This window comes from Carassius gibelio, chromosome B6 (assembly GCF_023724105.1).
Source record: "Carassius gibelio isolate Cgi1373 ecotype wild population from Czech Republic chromosome B6, carGib1.2-hapl.c, whole genome shotgun sequence".
Classification (NCBI taxonomy): Eukaryota; Metazoa; Chordata; class Actinopteri; order Cypriniformes; family Cyprinidae; genus Carassius; species Carassius gibelio.
Window position 1 is genome coordinate 23,619,901 of NC_068401.1, and position 18,488 is coordinate 23,638,388.

At 35.8% G+C, this 18,488-nt stretch overlaps 3 protein-coding genes across 4 annotated transcripts; all 3 read left to right on the forward strand.

Annotated features, from left to right (window-relative positions):
• Window positions 1-8,215, forward strand: LOC127960148 (endoplasmic reticulum junction formation protein lunapark-B). Of its 2 annotated transcripts, XM_052559733.1 has the most exons (14): window positions 1-72; window positions 395-444; window positions 548-589; window positions 1,922-2,109; window positions 2,333-2,391; window positions 2,543-2,583; window positions 2,711-2,794; window positions 2,892-2,943; window positions 3,028-3,240; window positions 4,307-4,412; window positions 4,547-4,617; window positions 5,110-5,274; window positions 5,503-5,589; window positions 6,987-8,215. In XM_052559733.1, exons 2-14 carry the CDS (start codon window positions 418-420, stop codon window positions 7,166-7,168), a joined length of 1,317 nt encoding a protein of 438 aa, XP_052415693.1. In that variant the 5' UTR covers window positions 1-72; window positions 395-417; the 3' UTR covers window positions 7,169-8,215. The 2 variants fall into 2 exon arrangements, with proteins under 2 accessions (XP_052415693.1, XP_052415694.1); XM_052559734.1 differs by lacking the exon at window positions 5,503-5,589.
• Window positions 8,216-9,058: 843 nt separating this feature from the next.
• On the forward strand, window positions 9,059-11,372 carry LOC127959403 (ATP synthase F(0) complex subunit C3, mitochondrial). Its single transcript, XM_052558568.1, has 5 exons — window positions 9,059-9,135; window positions 9,346-9,433; window positions 10,128-10,205; window positions 10,488-10,678; window positions 11,066-11,372. The coding sequence occupies exons 2-5, from the start codon at window positions 9,395-9,397 to the stop codon at window positions 11,178-11,180; spliced, it is 423 nt and encodes a 140-aa protein (XP_052414528.1). The 5' UTR covers window positions 9,059-9,135; window positions 9,346-9,394; the 3' UTR covers window positions 11,181-11,372.
• A 1,077-nt stretch (window positions 11,373-12,449) lies between these two features.
• Window positions 12,450-18,269, forward strand: LOC127959400 (acetylcholine receptor subunit alpha). Its single transcript, XM_052558565.1, has 9 exons — window positions 12,450-12,620; window positions 14,008-14,150; window positions 14,291-14,335; window positions 15,052-15,161; window positions 15,281-15,476; window positions 15,578-15,815; window positions 16,088-16,311; window positions 17,131-17,370; window positions 17,499-18,269. Exons 1-9 carry the CDS (start codon window positions 12,575-12,577, stop codon window positions 17,625-17,627), a joined length of 1,371 nt encoding a protein of 456 aa, XP_052414525.1. The 5' UTR covers window positions 12,450-12,574; the 3' UTR covers window positions 17,628-18,269.
• The last annotated feature ends 219 nt before the right edge of the window (window positions 18,270-18,488 follow it).

The following is an 18,488-nucleotide window of genomic DNA, read 5'->3' on the forward strand; positions in this document are numbered from 1 at the left end:
CAAATTAACTTCCGAAAACTTCTGCGTACGTCACCGTCACAAGCTCAGCCTCCGACCCATCTCTGTAGAAAGGCAAGTTAACGAGTGAATTCATGCACATTTTAATCTTATAACATGTTCCACCTAATATAAACCTAATGAAATATGTTTAAATCACACGGCTTTATATTAATCGAATTTGATCAATGACAGTTTTGCGTCTGGCGAGAAGGCAGGGCAGGTGTTGTCTGCATGTCCTGTTGCAGTAATATCCTCTGGAACATTTAGTTGCACTGTTGTCTTATCTCTCAGTCGAATATACTTTATATTCCTTTGGTTGGAAGCGTGTTTTTTCAATATTATGTACGAGCAATATGTACGAGGGTAATTAAAATGGTTTGATTTCTGTTTTAAGGTGTTGGTTTCGCGTTACTGACAATGGGAGCCTTAATTTCACGGTGGAAGGCGAGTATTTTGCTTCTTTTGCAATTTTTAACCCGAATCCAGTTGTTGCTCGTCTTTCCAAACCCATTCTATAAACAATAATGAAATTATTATGTTCCAACAGACTAAACCTTCCACTGTGGAAGTTCTAGAGGCACTGGATAAGGTATGTTCTCAACTGTTGTCTTGCCCTTTCAAACCCACAGACTGCTTTCAGCCACTGTGACCTTATCAACCAATCAAAGAGCTGTATGTCATCATCTGAACCCTTGTACTGGCTGCATTTCCTTGCTTTACTCATTCCTGGCTCGCCTCCTAAAGCCTCAGTCTATCTGCGGAGTGTATTGACAGGACCATCTGGGCTGCTGCGGTTGACCTTAACTGTCCAGTAGTGGTCACTGCATTGGTTTAGAGTGAGCTGTAGGAAAACACTATGCAGTTCCAGTGGGCTTTAAGTTAAATTTCTAATGTACATTCAAATGTAACTAACAGAGCTTATATCCGGCATTTAGTATTCATGCTCTGAATAAGCAGGGCCAAAGTTGCTCAGATTTATGTCGGGGGTAGGTTTTAATGAAATGCTGTAATATGACACATGGTGACAAATCTGTTATTCATGCCACCATATAAATAAACATCAATAAGTTATTGCTATATGACTTGACCTTAATAATGACTTTTGTTAGTGTAATCTAATGTAGTTAGATTCAGTCATGTTAATTAATAATTTAGATTTTTGAATAAAAAAGAGTCAACATATGTGTTTATTTGCATATGTGTTTTATGTGTTGTATTATTTTGGATAAATCTGGGTTTTATGGCCATATAGTATGATATATTGAGAATATGTAGCTCACATTCAAAAAACATTCTACATTGAGCAAAAATAAGCAATTTGGTGCAGATGTTGTTATTTATATGGTCAAAAAGGAAAAATACATTTAGCTTATAATGTAAATCCATAATACTTTATTCCAAAGCATATAGGTTATTCGTTATTACTCTAAAAAAGATGATAAATACTTTTATGCCTTTAGAATGCTTTTTGATCAATGCAATGCAATAAAATGATGGTTGAGGTAATATATGTTCACCATAAGCCTGTTTCAGCATTAAAACAGCACAATTTAAAATGATTTCTGATTAATGATTAATAACAAAGTTATTTTAACATTTATTTTACTAATTAAAGATTTCACAGCAAAAAGAAATGTGCACTTCAAGGTAGACATTTTTAGGATTGAATTAAAAAGCCATTTAGTCTCTAAAAAAATCATGAATCAATCAGACAGAAGGCATTTAGTAGATTGTGTACAAATTTTTCAGTTTGAGAGATTTTAGAAGTTTATGAACCAAATTTGATACAGTAGACTTTACAGGGTTAAATAAAATGTTATCAAATGTAGGTCATTTTTACGTTACCTTACAAAGCATTTTTACAGCTTATAACCTAATAACATTGGTAATGATCTTACAATATTGCGACATGGATCCACAGGACATAAAGGACCTTGAGGAGTTTCGTGCAAAGAACCAGCGTTTGCAAAAGTTGTGGGTTGGCCGGTTTCTCTTCTACTCATCTGCTCTGTACCTGATCACATGTCTGTGTGTGTATTACCTGTACTTCCCTGAGCAGTGGAGCGCTCGGCTCATCACTGCCTTGCCTCTGCTGGCCTTTCCTGCACTGTGAGTCCTGTATTTTATTCATGGATAATAACATTGTGTTTTATTTGCTTGCTTATTGTATTACAGTTGATGTTATTACACCTGTATTACATATTATATCACATATATATGTATTGCATTGTGTAATACTCCCTTTTTAAAGGCTGCTTGGCTTATAGGTTATTGTGTTGCATTATTAGTTTGTTCATGTGTTTTCTTGCTTTTATATTCTCTCTCTTCGTAGAGTGTTGCTAGTACGAAAACTGCTTATCTTCCTTTTCTCCAAACGTACAGAGAGAAACAGTAAGCATATGATATGTTTTTCTTCATTCTTCAAGTTTTTCGTCATCTTAATGTTAATGTAAGACCTTGACAGGGATTTGATTGATGGCTCACTGGTCTTTTGAGTGAATGTCTTTATAGATTGAATGATTTATGGTTTCTTTTGTTTCAGATGAAAAATTAGATGATTTAAAAGCACAGAAACGGAAAATAGTAAGTGTGATTTCAGAGACATTAGTACCGATGTCTAAAGAATTAGGCTTGTTTGTGGCTACTAGTATGTCAGATGAATAAAATTGTTTGTATGTACCATGAAACGAATTAATTCTGTTTTTGTCAGCTTGAGGAGGTGATGGAAACAGAGACCTACAAAAATGCTAAACTCATATTGGAGAGATTTGATCCAGAATCTAAAAAGAAAGCAGTAAGTACAGTCATATGTGTTATTAAAACTTTACACGGATGTAGAGATTTCTTTTTGGAGCTAGTGAGCTAGATGAATACATGTTTTTTCTTTACAGGAAGCAGAATCCACTCCAGTCAGACCACATATGACTCCTAGACCAGGACAAGGTTTGTATATGTTTTTACTTTTGATTATGTGTTTATGTGTGTTTTCTTTATGCTTCATGCAAGCCATATTCTCATTATATCCAGACCTTCGGCAGCGGCATGTTGCAATGGCTACTCCTGGTCCAGTACCCCGTCCCATGTCCCCAGGAGGCACACCCCTTCGTGGTGCCCCAGGAGGACCTCCAGAGAAAGGGCTAGCCGGGTCTGTAACTAGCCCAACAGGAGCGAGCCAGGCAGAAACACCACAACAAATGATGAGAAGAAGCATGATTCCTTATTCCCCTGGACCTGGATCAGGTTCAGTACACTCATACTTACATATAAATCCTTGCATGGATAAGTAAATGAAAAGCACATAGCTGTAACTCTATGAAATTCTGACAATATAATGTGACTGTAAATCACTTGAATTTTATATTTTAGGGTGATATCATACTTTTTATTATTTAATATATGCACCTGTTTATTGAACATTTGTGTCTTATTTTGACAAATAATAAAATACAATGCTATTTTGTCTTAAATTTAAATTTAAATTTAAATTAAAACGTTAATTTTAAATACTATTTGTAAATTTGTGCATCCCAAAATTAGAACTATACAGTAAGAAGTTATATTTACAGTATTTCTAGGTATGCTATAGAGTACATTTAACAATGTTATTATTAGTGCTTTTAAAGATAAACTTTGATTAAATATATACATTGAAATTTTAAAATATATAAATAAAGGCATGCATATTTTTTTTTTTGTATCAACTACTAACCTTCAGTATTGTGCATCCCTAGTTTTAGGTACACTGTTTTAATACAATTTCACATAAAAGTATGTTAAAATGTCAAATTTTATGCGCATTATGAAGGTTTCCTTTCTAAACGATAGTTTGCTTAAAATAATTCTGTCATCTTGTGCTCACTCTCATGTCATTCCAGACCTGTACAATGATCATTCTTCTGCAGAACAATGAAAGATATTGTGAATAATGTTGGTGACCACTTACTTACATTGTATGGATGAAACAACACTGAGACATTTCTCGAAATGTCTTTTGTATGTTCCACAGAAGAAAGACAGTCATACAGGTTGGGAATGACATGAGGGTGAATTAGAACTTAAATTTTTAGGTGAACTATCCCTAGATAATGTGAATCAAGGCATTCGCACAGTTTATTCACTACTTGCTTCTTACTCAAGGATTAATGCATTCCTCACTAAATCAACATTTTCTGGGGCTTAAACACAAGCTGAAGTTTATAGGCTTCTTTCTGCTTTGCCATAGTTAATGTTATTTTCATTATTAAGTCTCCTAGCGTGTTATTTTCTTGGTTTGTGCCATGTTGAAGATCATGTTTTGATCATTTAGGTATGCGTCCTCCTGGTCCACCTCTTGCTCGACCCATCCTTCCACGGGAGCGCAGCGCTGTGGATAGAGTCATTGAGTATTTGGTGGGAGATGGACCTCAGAACAGGTATAACACTGGTATAACATACAAACAGCTTGATGTACAAGTAAAGAGAAACACATCGAACACTGCACTGGCTAGAATCATGTCTGTACATGTGATAATTTGTTTCTTGCTCCCATTTATTCTTATACTTTCAGATATGCATTGATATGCCAGCAGTGTTTTTCCCACAATGGAATGGCTTTGAAAGAGGAATTTGAGTATGTAGGTAAGAACCTGTCTGAACACATTAGGGAACTGTGAAGATACTTCCTTCCCTGAGGATTTTATTTGAATACCGCATTTTCCGAACTATAAGTCGCACTTTTTTTCATAGTTTGGCTGGTCCTGTGACTTATAGTCAGGTGCGACTTATTTATCTAAATTAATTTGACAGAAACCGAGAGTTATAAGTTGGACTGGACTATAAATCGCATTTATTTAGAACCAAGAGAAAACATTACCATCTACAGCAGTGAGAGGGCGCTCTATGCTGCTCAGTGCTCCTGTAGTCTACACTGAAGACATAGAGCGCCCTCTCGTGGCTGTAGACGGTAATGTTTTCTCTTGGTTCTAAATAAATGCGACTGATAGTCCAGTCCAACTTATATATGTTTTTTTTCTCATCATGACGTATATGTTTGGACTGATACGACTTATACTCAGGTGCGACTTATAGTCCGAAAATACTTGTACTCATGTGTAATGTTTTATGTTACAGCGTTCCGATGTGCTTATTGCTACTTCATGAACCCGGCGAGAAAGACCCGCCCGCAGGCACCCAGACTCCCAGAATTCAGTTTTGAGCGCAGACTTCGCTCTGAATCTCCTGAAACACAGTCTTCTGCCGCCACAGAGACACCAGAGGACAGTGACGCCCCTGAAGGTATTTCATGCTGATGACCCCCAGCGACCTCATTATCAGGACATCATAAAATAATTTTGTTATCTTGTCATGCCATGTGTTAATCAGTCTTAAAACTGCAGCTGGAAAGCCTCCAAGAGGAGAGCAAACAACTTTGAAAGTCAAGACATGCAGTTTTGAAGAAATCATTCATATTTATTATTTGTATGAATGAACATTGTATTTTATTTTATTTGTGTGTTTTTTTAGAGCGTATTGTCTCGGCTCACTCCACTCGTGTTTCTCACTCTGGCACCCCTTGGAGTAAAGTTCATAGTTTCAAGAAATGTCCCTCAGGTCCCAGAACCCACACACAGACACACTTTACTTAAACATACACTACTATTCAGATGTTTGGGGTCAGTATGATTTTATATGTTTGTTTTTTAAAGGGTTTTATGCTCACCAAGGCTGCATTTATTTGATCCAAAATGCAATTTACAATTTAAAATAACTGTTTTCTATTTTAATAAACTTTAAAATATTTTTTACTTCAGTCTTCAATTTTAGTAATCGGTTTTAGGTGCATGAGAAACATTTAAATTCAAGTTTAATTCAGTTCAATTCAAGTTTATTTGTATAGCGCTTTTTACGATACAAATCATTACAAAGCAACTTTACAGAAAATTAGGTTTCTACAATATTTAGTAGTAGCTTGTAAGTGGTGACTGTCAGTTTGTGTGCATATGACAGGATTTTTCAGAAAAATGTATACAAGACGTAGTCAACCAGACAATGAACATTATTATCAGCAATTATTATATGATGCAATCACACTTGTAGCAATATTTATTAGTTCCGTTTGTTGATTCAGAAATGAAAAACATTTATTTTCATTATCAGTTAATGCTTAATATTTTTGTGAACTAAATGTATTTTATTTAAAATAATTTTTGAAGCATTAGCAATGTCTTTACTGTCACTTTTGATCAATTTAATGTGCTCTTGCTGAATAAAATTCCAAAAATTGTACTGACCCAAACTTTTGAACAGTAATGTATGCACTGCATGATGCTTTGGTGCTAAAGTATTCTCTCCTCCTTTCAGTTACTGTGGGTAACACAATCATGATCCACAATCATCATCATTACAAAGCAGGAAGGGTGTGTGTTTATTAATGGCTGTAAATCTTATTTGAATATAGGGGGAAAAAATTCTAATATGTGATTTGAAATGGTTTGTTGGTATCTTAAATGGTATCTTAATATCCCTCATTTTTGACATTCAGCTTATTTTTGCTCTTTATAGAATTAGAAATTGCAACCAAAAAGATGCTTTTTGAAAAATGTGGATTGGAACTAATGTTAATGTTGCAGAATATCAGCAAAATTACTATTTGTCTTTGCAAGATAGTCAGATGCTTGGTTAGATACTGAATGTCTAAAATGTTGAATATCTCTCCTTAAAAAAATCTGAACTGATCTTGTTTCCAAACCCTTAGGTGCATGGCTCATTGTCTTAAATGTTTTCCCTATAATTATTAATTGACCTTTTTACAGTCTTGATAATCCATGCAGTGCTTCTTTTAAATGTATTAAACTGAATGATGAATACCACAGATTATATTCTTAATTTTAAATGCAATAACAGGCCTAATACATACACAATGTTTCATTTTCAATTTCACACATGCACAACATTGCCATGCCTTTTAGCAGTAAACTTTTATATGCTTCATTATTTCATTTTTACAGAGGACATAGAACAAACTACTACTGTGGAGCCTCAGGACCCTACCGCTGAAGATCCACCTGCTGCTCGTGAATCAGAGGAAGAAGAAGCACAGTCTCAGCGGAGCCCGTCCCCCTCAGAGGAAGTCCAACAGGAAGAGACTGGAGCTCAGGGGCAACAGCAGAAAGAGGAGGAATCAAACTAAACTGTGTCTGAATGCAGTTTAAACATGTTCTTGATCAATGCCGTTCACTGCAGCTTTCGGTTTTTGTGCTGTTTGGTTTTGAGTTCACTCTGAAGCATGTTCATTAAGTACATCTTAGGAATTCTAGAGGCTGTTAAGAGTTTTTATTGCTAATTTATTTATATATGCACCACAGTGTTTACATATAGGTGGCTAATTATCATATCACATTACAGTTGTAATACTAATGGTGTGGTGCGCCCCATAGTGGTGATCTCACCCAGTACAATACCTGTGCATGGTTTGTTTATGAGGGGGATTTCACCAACAAACTGCAATAGCGAAAGTCAAAAAGTATAATTTTACAGTGTTAGCATTCAGTTGCATAGTAAATAAGGATAAAACATGTAGAAGGATACATTTTGCAGAGTTTAGCTGTCTTTGTGTTTACAGAATTATTTGAAACTGCAAGTTGAACAAAAATACACTCTTGACAAAAGCATAGTCCTTGTAGGGGAGTGGTGCTTTTTCTTTTTTCCAAATGCACTAGTTGGATTGTTAAATATTTATTCTTTTTGTTTTTAATTTGTTTTAATTGCTTGTGTTTTTTTGTGTGTGTGTGTGTGTTTTTTTGTGTATAATAATTCAACTGTCTTGTGCCTTTCTGGTTAGGAATATGTCTGGGACTTTCTGCACAGTTTACAAAATTGAAAAATTTGTCATAATAATTGGTTTTCATACATAGGACATTTTCTGCATTGATGTTTATGCTATACAACAAGCCTATTGGTGCCAGAAGTGACACTGGAATTTATTCATGGATTTAAAAAATAATGATAGCTTTGTAATCAGATGTTTCTCTGCATTTTGCATTAGTTATGTAATTTCCATGTTCCTTGTGAATTGATTCCTATCTCTATAAGCAACACAAAATTAATGTGGTTTGGAACTGGAATTATCCACTTGCTCTTGTTTGTCTGTACTTGCAAGTTGTTGTGCACATGTCTGTTGCATTTACAGACTGGATTGTGTGCATGGTAAATCCAATAAAATGCTGTTTCTAATGTATGTTTCTATCAACATTATCATTAAAAGGTTTCTGGTAAAAAAACAAAGTGATTCTTTAAGAATTAAGAAGCACAATATAGTAAGGCTAATTGAAGGTTTACATGCCTCAGCCAATATTTCTTGCATGATAAATAATCAATAGATAAATACTTATGCTTTACTGATCACTGATGTAATATTCAGTTTATTACATAACCTTTTTTTTTATTTGTTGCCCATAGCAATTGAAGTAACTCAAATATGTTACATTTGGTTTCCATCTTGAAAATGTTAATTTTTAACACTGGATTTTCAGTTGTTCCAGCAATGACTGAAGTTACAACAATCGTGTTATTTGATAGGATAATAACATGTTATTTCTCAGAACCTAAAAAATTATCTTAGCCGTGTTCTTTGAGATATTTGCAATATGTCAAACCAGCAAGTGTAACATAACCCCCAAAACATATATTATGTAATAATATATACAATAATTTGTACAAGACTAGACATTTTTTCATGGCCCCAGTAATGTTTTATATGCATTTAGAATTGCATATACCAGGTAGCTTATTAATAAGTATGAAGACAATGACCAGAATTAAAGTACTAAATTATAATCTTTAATTTTCTTTAATTCTTTAAACTTTAATAACTTTAATTTACAAATGTTGTATATGTTTTTCAGTGGTCTATTTGGCCTTATTTTATTAAACAATTGACTAGAAAATATTTTTCTAATAAATAATCTTACTGTCTGTTGAATATGTAAAAGAAGTAAATGTGACTGTAATGTTTTCTTTGCGTTCAGCGCATTTTTAAATAAAGCACCACTGGCACTGAATGACCTTCAATCGCGTCATACAAGCATCCGGGAGCTTCATGAAATAGAGGGTCGGGCATGCGCAGTAGTTCCTCAGCGGTTCGACCTCTGCAGCCGGGTAAGTGAAGGAGAGCTTAATGGGAACCGGAGAAACTATATTGTCAAAATCCTATGCCATCGTTACGCTTCAGATATGTTTATCAATCCATTCGATCCATTTCATATTCTACAGATGATATAGCCCTTGCAAAATGAGCTATTTAGTACCTGGCAGCGTTTTGAAAGAGCTGATATTGCATTGACCTTAAACTGTCGGCTTTTTCCACAGAGACAGACGCGGGTTTATTCCTCACCACAGTCAGCGAGCTCAATCAAACATGTACGCCTGTGCGAAGTTCGTTTCCACACCCGCACTGGTGAGTATTTGTGGCGAAGTTTGAAGTTAGGATAGAATGGATGATCTCGGAAAAATATGCTTCCTTACCATGCAAGAGGCCTGGTGTACTTGACTTTTTTTTTCCATGTTGACGCAGAGTGTTTATACGAGTTGTTTGCATCACACATTGCAAAAAACACTTCTGTAGAATTTGTTTGTGTGTGTCATTGTGGTTAAGAAGTCAATGGGCAGCTCGTTGCTAATGCTATCATCTGATCGGCGATTGCAGGGAAGTCAAGGTCATTATAGAAATCTGACAGCAGAACATAATGTTTTGTAGTTAGCTGGAATGGCAATCAACATCAGAACTCTTTGAAATGTATTACTCTTGAGCTAGAGGGTAAAATACAGCAGTGATGGTTGGATCAAGACTGCGGGTGTTATGTTCTGTTTTTTTGCTTTCCTTTTGTAGTGGACTAGCCGCCACAGACTTATTAATTTAATTATAAATGCAATGATTTAAGTTGACATTAGGAGTGTGATTGTTAAATGTCCAGTATATAATTTCCAATTGTTGCAAATGTTAAATATCTTTTCTGGACCCAAGGTACCTCCCACCCAATTCAAGTGTTGCAGCAACAGTTGGGCCTTGTGTGTCAGTCTGAAGTACAGCAATTCTGATTAACCTTATTGTAGGTCTGATTTCTGAACCTTATTTCTGATCTCCATCTCAGGTCCGCTGTGGCTCAAGGGCGCTGTACAGACCACTCTCTGCCTCTGTGCTCTCCAGGCCAGATGTCAGCTCTGCAGAGGTGAGTGCTTAATGTATATTATGCATATGCCATGTTTAAGATTTGTGGCATGCACTTTCAATTGTAAATGGATGTTTGATGTTCTTTTAGCAGATATTTCCCCTGTAAAGCCCTTTTCCTATGCAAGGAGCGGTTCATAAATCACCTTGAGAGTCATTCCTAATACATGCACTTACTTTCATTAAGAGCTTGTTATGATCTACAAAGTGACTTATTTTTGTTAAGCGATGGTAGATGCAGTTAATACATTTTTGATCATGTCTTTTTTTCTTTCTTCTAAAGGCCAGCCCAGCTTTTCTGCCACAGACAGCCATTTCCCAGGTTGCAGTGCGGGGTTTTCAGACAAGCGCTGTAAGCCGTGACATCGACACAGCCGCCAAGTTCATCGGCGCTGGTGCCGCCACTGTGGGAGTGGCTGGATCAGGAGCTGGAATCGGAACAGTGTTCGGCAGCCTCATTATTGGATATGCCAGGTAGACGATATGATCTCTGAAAACTATCACCATCTTGTTGCCATTTGTTGTACATTCATCAGAATGGCTGCTTCTAGATACGGCAGTGCTTCCAAGAATTAATTCCTGATCTCTTCAATAGCGTAGTGCCATGTATAGATGTCCTCAGATTTGATGTTATGTTACAGTTCTAAAATATTCAGACATATTTCAAAGTTAAGTTTAAGAACTGAGTTTGTGAATATTGCAGAAATTCAAGTATAGTATTATGAAAGATATCGATTTTATATAGCTCAATTTGACTGTTGCATCAGACTATTGTTAGCTGATGTCTTTTTTCCATGACAAAGCAATGTTCCTTACAGAGATCTGGTAATGAGTGACCCCTGACCTCTTTCTCTCTCACAGGAACCCATCTCTGAAGCAGCAGTTGTTCTCATATGCTATCTTGGGATTTGCCCTGTCTGAGGCTATGGGTCTCTTCTGTTTGATGGTGGCTTTCCTCATTCTGTTTGCCATGTAAATACTGCTCCGTCTGCCTCTTTCCACCGCAGTGACGAAACGCGTTTTACACTGGCTACCAAAAGAGTTCTGTGTTGGTGTCATTAAAATTGTACATTTTTTTCAAGTTTTGTTGAAGGCTGATTAAGGTAAAACATGTATTGTAAAAATGTATCCAAATACAGAATAAATACATGTATTTCACTATTTAAAATGTTTAATTAGCATTTTTTTGGATCTGTGCCAGTAAAAAGGGTTGTTCACTGCAGATTTTAAGATATTTAATGTTTTAAAAGGAGATCACTTTTTAGGTGATTTCTGTGTTTTTTGTCAAACAAGTCAAAAACTTCTATGGGATACCAGTAATTTACCAAGAACAGTGCGGTCTATTACGAAATGGTTCAGATCTTACACATTACTTATTTTTCCAGTAATTTATATTACATAGCCTCTAAACTATAATATGCTTTTTTATTTTTAGTTGTCAATTTCAGTGTTTGAATCAGTGTGTGATAATTAGGTTTCTAAATATAAAGGATCATTCTAATTTAAGATGTATGGAATCTTGCTTTCTCCAAGGAGTTAAAAAGAATCAAAAGGTGATGTTTTACCTCAAGTCTCAGTTTATATTTCAGATTATGACTCTGCGCCGTCATGAGGATAAAATAAATAACGGAGAAATCCGATTTCAGAATGGTGAGAATTGTTTTCAGAAGTGACCTCTAACAAATCTGTGTTTACTTCGATATCATGCTATTTAAAGGTGTTCTTGTAACACACGTCACTTATACTTTTACAATAACAATAAATTATGCATAATTACATTTAATTAACCCTAAACCAAACCCTAATCATAGCCATATAGGAAGTCTATGTAGTTAATTACTATTACTTAATTACATTGTAACAAGGACACGTTAAAATAAAGTGTAATCTTTACATCTATCAATTATTTTTGTTCCGCCACGGAATAAAAATACATAAATATGAGTAAATGCTGCTTCTACGAAAGTCGTTTGTCAATGCAACTGCAATAGAGCGATATTACAATGCTTTTTTTTTATCATCCTGCAACTTTTTAAAAGGGAAAATTAAGTTCTATTAAGAGCACCTGTTTAAGTCTTTTTTATTTTTTTCTTAAAGACCACGGTGACAACTTACGGGTTTACATCAGCTAAAAGCGTTACATTTAAAATGTTTGATAATTCTGTGCATAGCTCTTCAAGTTTAAAGCCAGCACGCACGTGCATCAACAGTGTTTATCTCGCACTGACTTCAACAGCTGCCAGCTCCTGCCACGGCGACTTTAACATTACTGCAACTCACACACACACTAACAGAGAGAGAGTTCAGCTACAGTCAGGACGAGGTGCTTCTTCAGTCGACCACACGGTCTTTCTTATTCATAACAAGAGGATGAATAACTTCATACTGATTTTACCAATTTCGGCGTTCCTATTTGGTGAGTAACCACTTTGTTTTGTATTAGAAAATGTACAAGGGAAAGCTGCCCTATAGACCTCAAACTCTTTGTTTACCATGACTTCAAATATACTGATAAAGGTTTAAGTTCAACCGATATTATAAATCTAAGTTGTTATAGAGACGAGCAGAGTAGGCTACTTAACTATAAATAAGGTAAGTGACAAGTATCTACAGAAAACAGCTAATCTACTTATGTTGGAACCCGATACAAGTTAATTCCTATAGTGATACGTTGTTGTTATGTGAACCTTTTAGTTTTTTAATCACTTTTAAAAATATTTATTTGCTCCGTGTATAGTATGCATGCTATGCGTCGTGTTTGATTGACAGGTGCGTGTGCGCGGTCTGCCGGTGTCCTGACATTTAAACTACCCGTCACATTTTCCTACCAGTCTTTACTGCTTACGCGCACATCAATATTGCGTTCTTTTTCTCATGTTCAACAACATTTAATGCATCTGTATTACTGTAAGGGGATATTTACGTTAGTGGTAGTAGTAGACGTTAATAAACCAAAAGTGGTTTGTGGCAGATGTGACCTCAGTGTGTCAGCAGTTTCGTGCGAAGAAATATCCTCATCTCGCCTCTCTTTTTATATTTTCTGTTTCTTTTTTTGCCCTACCTCTTGAATGAGAATGAAATCAATGCTCAATTCAGCAGGGTGAAGTGATACTGTAAACTTTGGATCCTATAAGGGTCGTGGCCTAAACTTAAGCCGGAAATAGCTCTTCTTTATATATATATATATATATATATATATATATATATATATATATATATATATATATATATATATATATATATATATGTATATGTATGTATGTATATATTTGTAAATGTGGACTCAACAGCACACTCATTTACCTGTGTGAGTACATCCAAAGACTAGTATCAAACATGAAACAATGTTCCTGAAGTTTAAATCAAGCCAACATTCTATAGAAATTGTCACATTAAGTCGTGAACTTATAGAAATATGGATTCTTTTAACTTCATTATTCTCAAAAAATAGTTCAGAAATGTAAATAAACAAAATTTTGGCCCATCACTGAAACCTACTTTCCTGAGTTTTTATTTTTATTTTTTTTACATGCAGAATGTCAGCATTACTTCTGTTAGTTCTGATTATAAAAAATAGTGACACTTCTCAGACATTGATTGCATGTCTTGCACACAAACACACACATACATCCTAAATGGCACAGAGTATTAACGTTGATGGAGTCAAGCAACTGCATATGAAACACACACACACACACACACACAGATGGAACGCCAAAATGGAAGACTGGGAGGTGAGGACTGGAGTGATACATTTTTCTCACAGAGTAACTTAATAGTGTGTGTGCCTGTGTGTGTTGCAGGACCAGCACTGTGCTCAGAAGATGAGACAAGATTGGTAAAGACTCTGTTTACTGGATACAACAAGGTAGTTCGTCCTGTTAGCCATTTTAAGGATCCGGTGGTAGTTACTGTGGGACTACAACTCATTCAGCTCATCAGCGTGGTAAATTATATCTCTTTTAATTTCTATTTCTTGATATCAGTTTCATGTTTTATCCATATGTTAAAAAAGGTTCACATTTCACAAATAAACGCTAGTTTTCTCTTGCATTCCATTATCTTTCCTTTCTTTCTTATTTACAGGATGAAGTTAATCAGATTGTCAACAGTAATGTGCGGCTAAAGCAGGTGCAGGTTTCAGCTGCTGTTTCATTTCCTGTTTGCTGCTAAGTAGATATCAAGGTGTTTGCTGTGGGAAAATGGCAAAAACTGAGATTTAGGCGATGTTTACAACACATAGATTTGGCACTTTAACAAACTATTTTAATGTGCCACGTGAAACTTATCTAGAAAGGTCACATTTCAACTTCAACTTATAAGGAAAAGTCAACGCTATCTCACGACCAATTCGTACGTATTTTACGAGGTGGCTTATTCGTACGAATTTGTACGACCTCAATCGTACGATTTTATACGACCCCAGTGACGGTTAGGTTTATGGGGCGGGGTTAGGTGTAGGTCATTTGTACAAATTCATACGAATTGTGCAAATCGTAAAATACGTACGATTTGGCAACAATCGTATGAATTTGTACGAGTGTGGTCGTACAAATTCGTACGAATAAGCCACCTTGTGAAAAATGTACGAATTGCCGTGAGATCGGGTTGGGAAAAGTATGAAATCATTGTATTAAAAAATGAAATTTTTATGTAAAATTCATGTTTAAGTGGATCTGCCTTGTTATTTTTTTATGATGATTCTAATTACATTTTGCTGTATTTTAATGAATTAAAGGCAGTTCAAAAATGCTGCCATAATGCATAAATGTTTCAAAATTCAAATTTTACATGACAGTACCTACTTGGAGACAGGAGTTGTTAATACACATATCTCTTATGTTCAGCAATGGAAGGATGTGAATCTGCAGTGGAATCCTGATGACTATGGTGGCATCAGGAAGATCAGAATTCCCTCCACTGACATCTGGAAACCGGATTTAGTGCTTTATAACAAGTATGAGTCACTTTGTCCAGAAATTTCACTCTTTGCACCTATACAATAGTGTGAATCCATCATGTAATATTACTGTACTTAAAAATACATATACCTGCTCTGATATTGTGTTTGTGCAGTGCTGATGGAGACTTTGCCATCGTCCATGAGACAAAGGTCTTGTTGGAGCACACAGGTATGATAACATGGACTCCTCCAGCAATCTTTAAGAGCTACTGTGAGATCGTGGTCCTTCACTTTCCCTTCGACCTGCAAAACTGCAGCATGAAACTTGGAACATGGACCTATGATGGCAACCTTGTCATTATCAACCCAGTGATTATATCACCACACATGACCATCAGGATGCATGAATATTTCTTAGTGTATGTTTGTAAGAACTAGTTTATTGATAATTTGTTTTTGTGCTTGTGTAGGACAGTGACAGACCGGACCTAAGTAATTTCATGGAGAGTGGAGAGTGGGTGATGAAGGATTACAGGAATTGGAAACACTGGGTGTATTACGCTTGCTGTCCAGATACGCCCTACCTTGATATCACTTATCACTTCCTCCTGCTCCGCCTCCCACTTTATTTCATCGTGAACGTCATCATCCCCTGCATGCTGTTCTCCTTCCTCACTGGGCTTGTTTTCTACCTGCCCACAGACTCCGGTAACCCTGTTTTTTATTGTATGTAGAGGTATGCACCACGGTATGAACCAAATCTTATCATGGTCATTATAGTGTATTTTGTTTTATATCATGGTAACTAATTATTTTAGTTGGACACGCTCTGGTACTATATTTAAATATATTAAAAATCATGGGGTAATGCCTATTTTTGTATTATATGTTACAAATGAAAAGTACTTGATCGCGTCTGATTATTTATGTATTTACTTGGAGCTTGATGGACATTTTAAACTTGACTTGATTTTGTCTAGGTGAGAAGATGACCCTCAGCATCTCTGTCCTGCTCTCTCTGACTGTGTTCTTGCTGGTGATTGTTGAGTTGATCCCCTCCACCTCCAGTGCTGTTCCTCTTATCGGCAAATACATGCTCTTCACTATGATCTTTGTCATTGCTTCCATCATCATCACTGTGATTGTCATCAACACACACCACCGCTCCCCCAGCACACACACAATGCCTGCATGGGTCCGCAAGGTACATATGGAAAAGAGTAGCTTCTCCTTTTTTGTTCTGTGTTCAAGTATGTTTGTGTTAGCATGCTTCTTTTAAACTATAAATAAGAGGGTATACTTTTAGTCTTAGCAAAATTGTCTAAGATGCAGCTGTAGCCTAATGGTTAGAGAGTCAGACTTGTAAACCGAAGGTTGCAGGTTTGAGTCTTAGTGCCAGCAGGATGAGGACTCTTCAAGAAACCTAAAAAAAGCTACAGTACTATGCAAAGTTTTAGGCACTTGTGTAAAAATGCTGTAAAGTGAGGATGCCGTCATTTATGCAACATAAGACTTTCATTTATAGTGTAGTTCACAGACAGTATATTTGGTATACAAAAGAAACACGTTAGTTAGTTGTGTTCTCAGTTTACTACTGTTACACCTAAAGTACACATAAAAATGTAACTTTATAAACTCAAACAGGCCATTTTACACCCAAAAAAATTGAATGTACACTTACAAGGATACTAATAGTACATTTATTTGAGTGTACTTGTTGCATAAAGTATAGTTAACTTAAGTTCCCCTAAGTTTCCTTACTCCACAGCAATTTTGACATGTATTTTTTTTTTTACCTTGAAAAATTTTACAACTCAATTAACAAAGGTACTTTTTAAAAAAGATTTTCCATCCGTGTGAATCATTATTTTAGCAGTAGTGTTTGGACTGCTAGTGGAACACATACTTTATTTATTAAGCCTTTTTTTTTTTTTTTTTAGGTTTTACTTGTTTCTAAACTTTACACATATTTTGGCTATTTTTTGTATGATGTATGACTTTGACTTTCTCCACTGTCCCACAGATCTTCATTGACACCATTCCAAACCTGATGTTTTTCTCCACCATGAAGCGGCCATCCCAGGAACGACAGGAAAAGCGTCTCTTACCTGCAGATTTTGACATCTCTGACATTTCAGGGAAACCCATGCCTGCCTCTGTCCCCTACCACTCTCCCATAACCAAAAATCCTGATGTACGTAGTGCCATCGAGGGTGTTAAATACATCGCAGACACCATGAAAAGCGACGAGGAGTCCAACAATGTAAGAGTATTCACCTGCATCATTTCTTGTTATTTCTAAAACACCGTCTCTTTGAAAAGGTTTAGAAGTTTTGTCCTATTCTACCTTCATCTGACTACTTGAGTCTTTCCTTCTGTTTGTTCATCTAGGCCGCAGAGGAATGGAAATTTGTCGCTATGGTCCTGGATCACATTCTTCTATGTGTGTTTATGGCGGTGTGTATTATTGGCACACTAGGAGTGTTTGCTGGACGCCTGATTGAGCTCAGCATGCTGTGAGAGCCCAAAGGCCTGAATGAAGCCAGGGACTGGAGTGCCTTGACTCTCTGCTGAGCTGTAGAAGAGGCAAAGATGCCTGATCAGACCAGCTTATTCAACAACTGGAAAACAAACAAAAAAACACACACACACTGTTTCTTTCTTTTCATTTAAAGTATTTCTGTTAATAAAGTTGCCTACACCTAACCTCAACCTGTCTGTTCATATGCAGAACTTGACAGAATTAAGTATAGAAGCAGAGAAATATGAGAAAGGCATTTATTGTGGCATTTATTTTACTTAGGGGTGCATTATATTTGATTTAGTTTGTTTGATTTGTTTTAATTTTTCTTGGTCTGTGTTTTCCATGGTAACCAATGTAGCTACTTGAATTGTTAGATATTTAAAGACAAAATGATGAATAAAGTTTATTTGATTAACTGCACATGAACTATCAACATAAGTTGACGATGTTGCCGTTGTTACATTTCTCTGACATAAGCCACTGTGTATTTGGTCAAATATATTATAAATATACATATTTAATGGTTAATTTAAGTTTATTTTTTAGTGTATACATGCTTTTTGATGAAGAATTTAGGCCTTACTAAAAATGTAACATTTGTCTTGTAGTGCATAATAAATACTGGTAATATCACAGTGTTTGGGCGCTCTCTCTCATAATTGCTTTAATGGCTAAAAATTTGTTTGGCTTTAGTGGTTCAGCAAATCTTTTTTATTCCAGTCATTTTTGCAGACTTTACTCACTATGATAAGAAATCTGTGAACTATAAGTGAATCCCTTTGAATATCTGTTACATATTCCATACATCCACACAGCGCTATGCTTTTCTGCCATACATTGTGTGCAGAGATTGACAG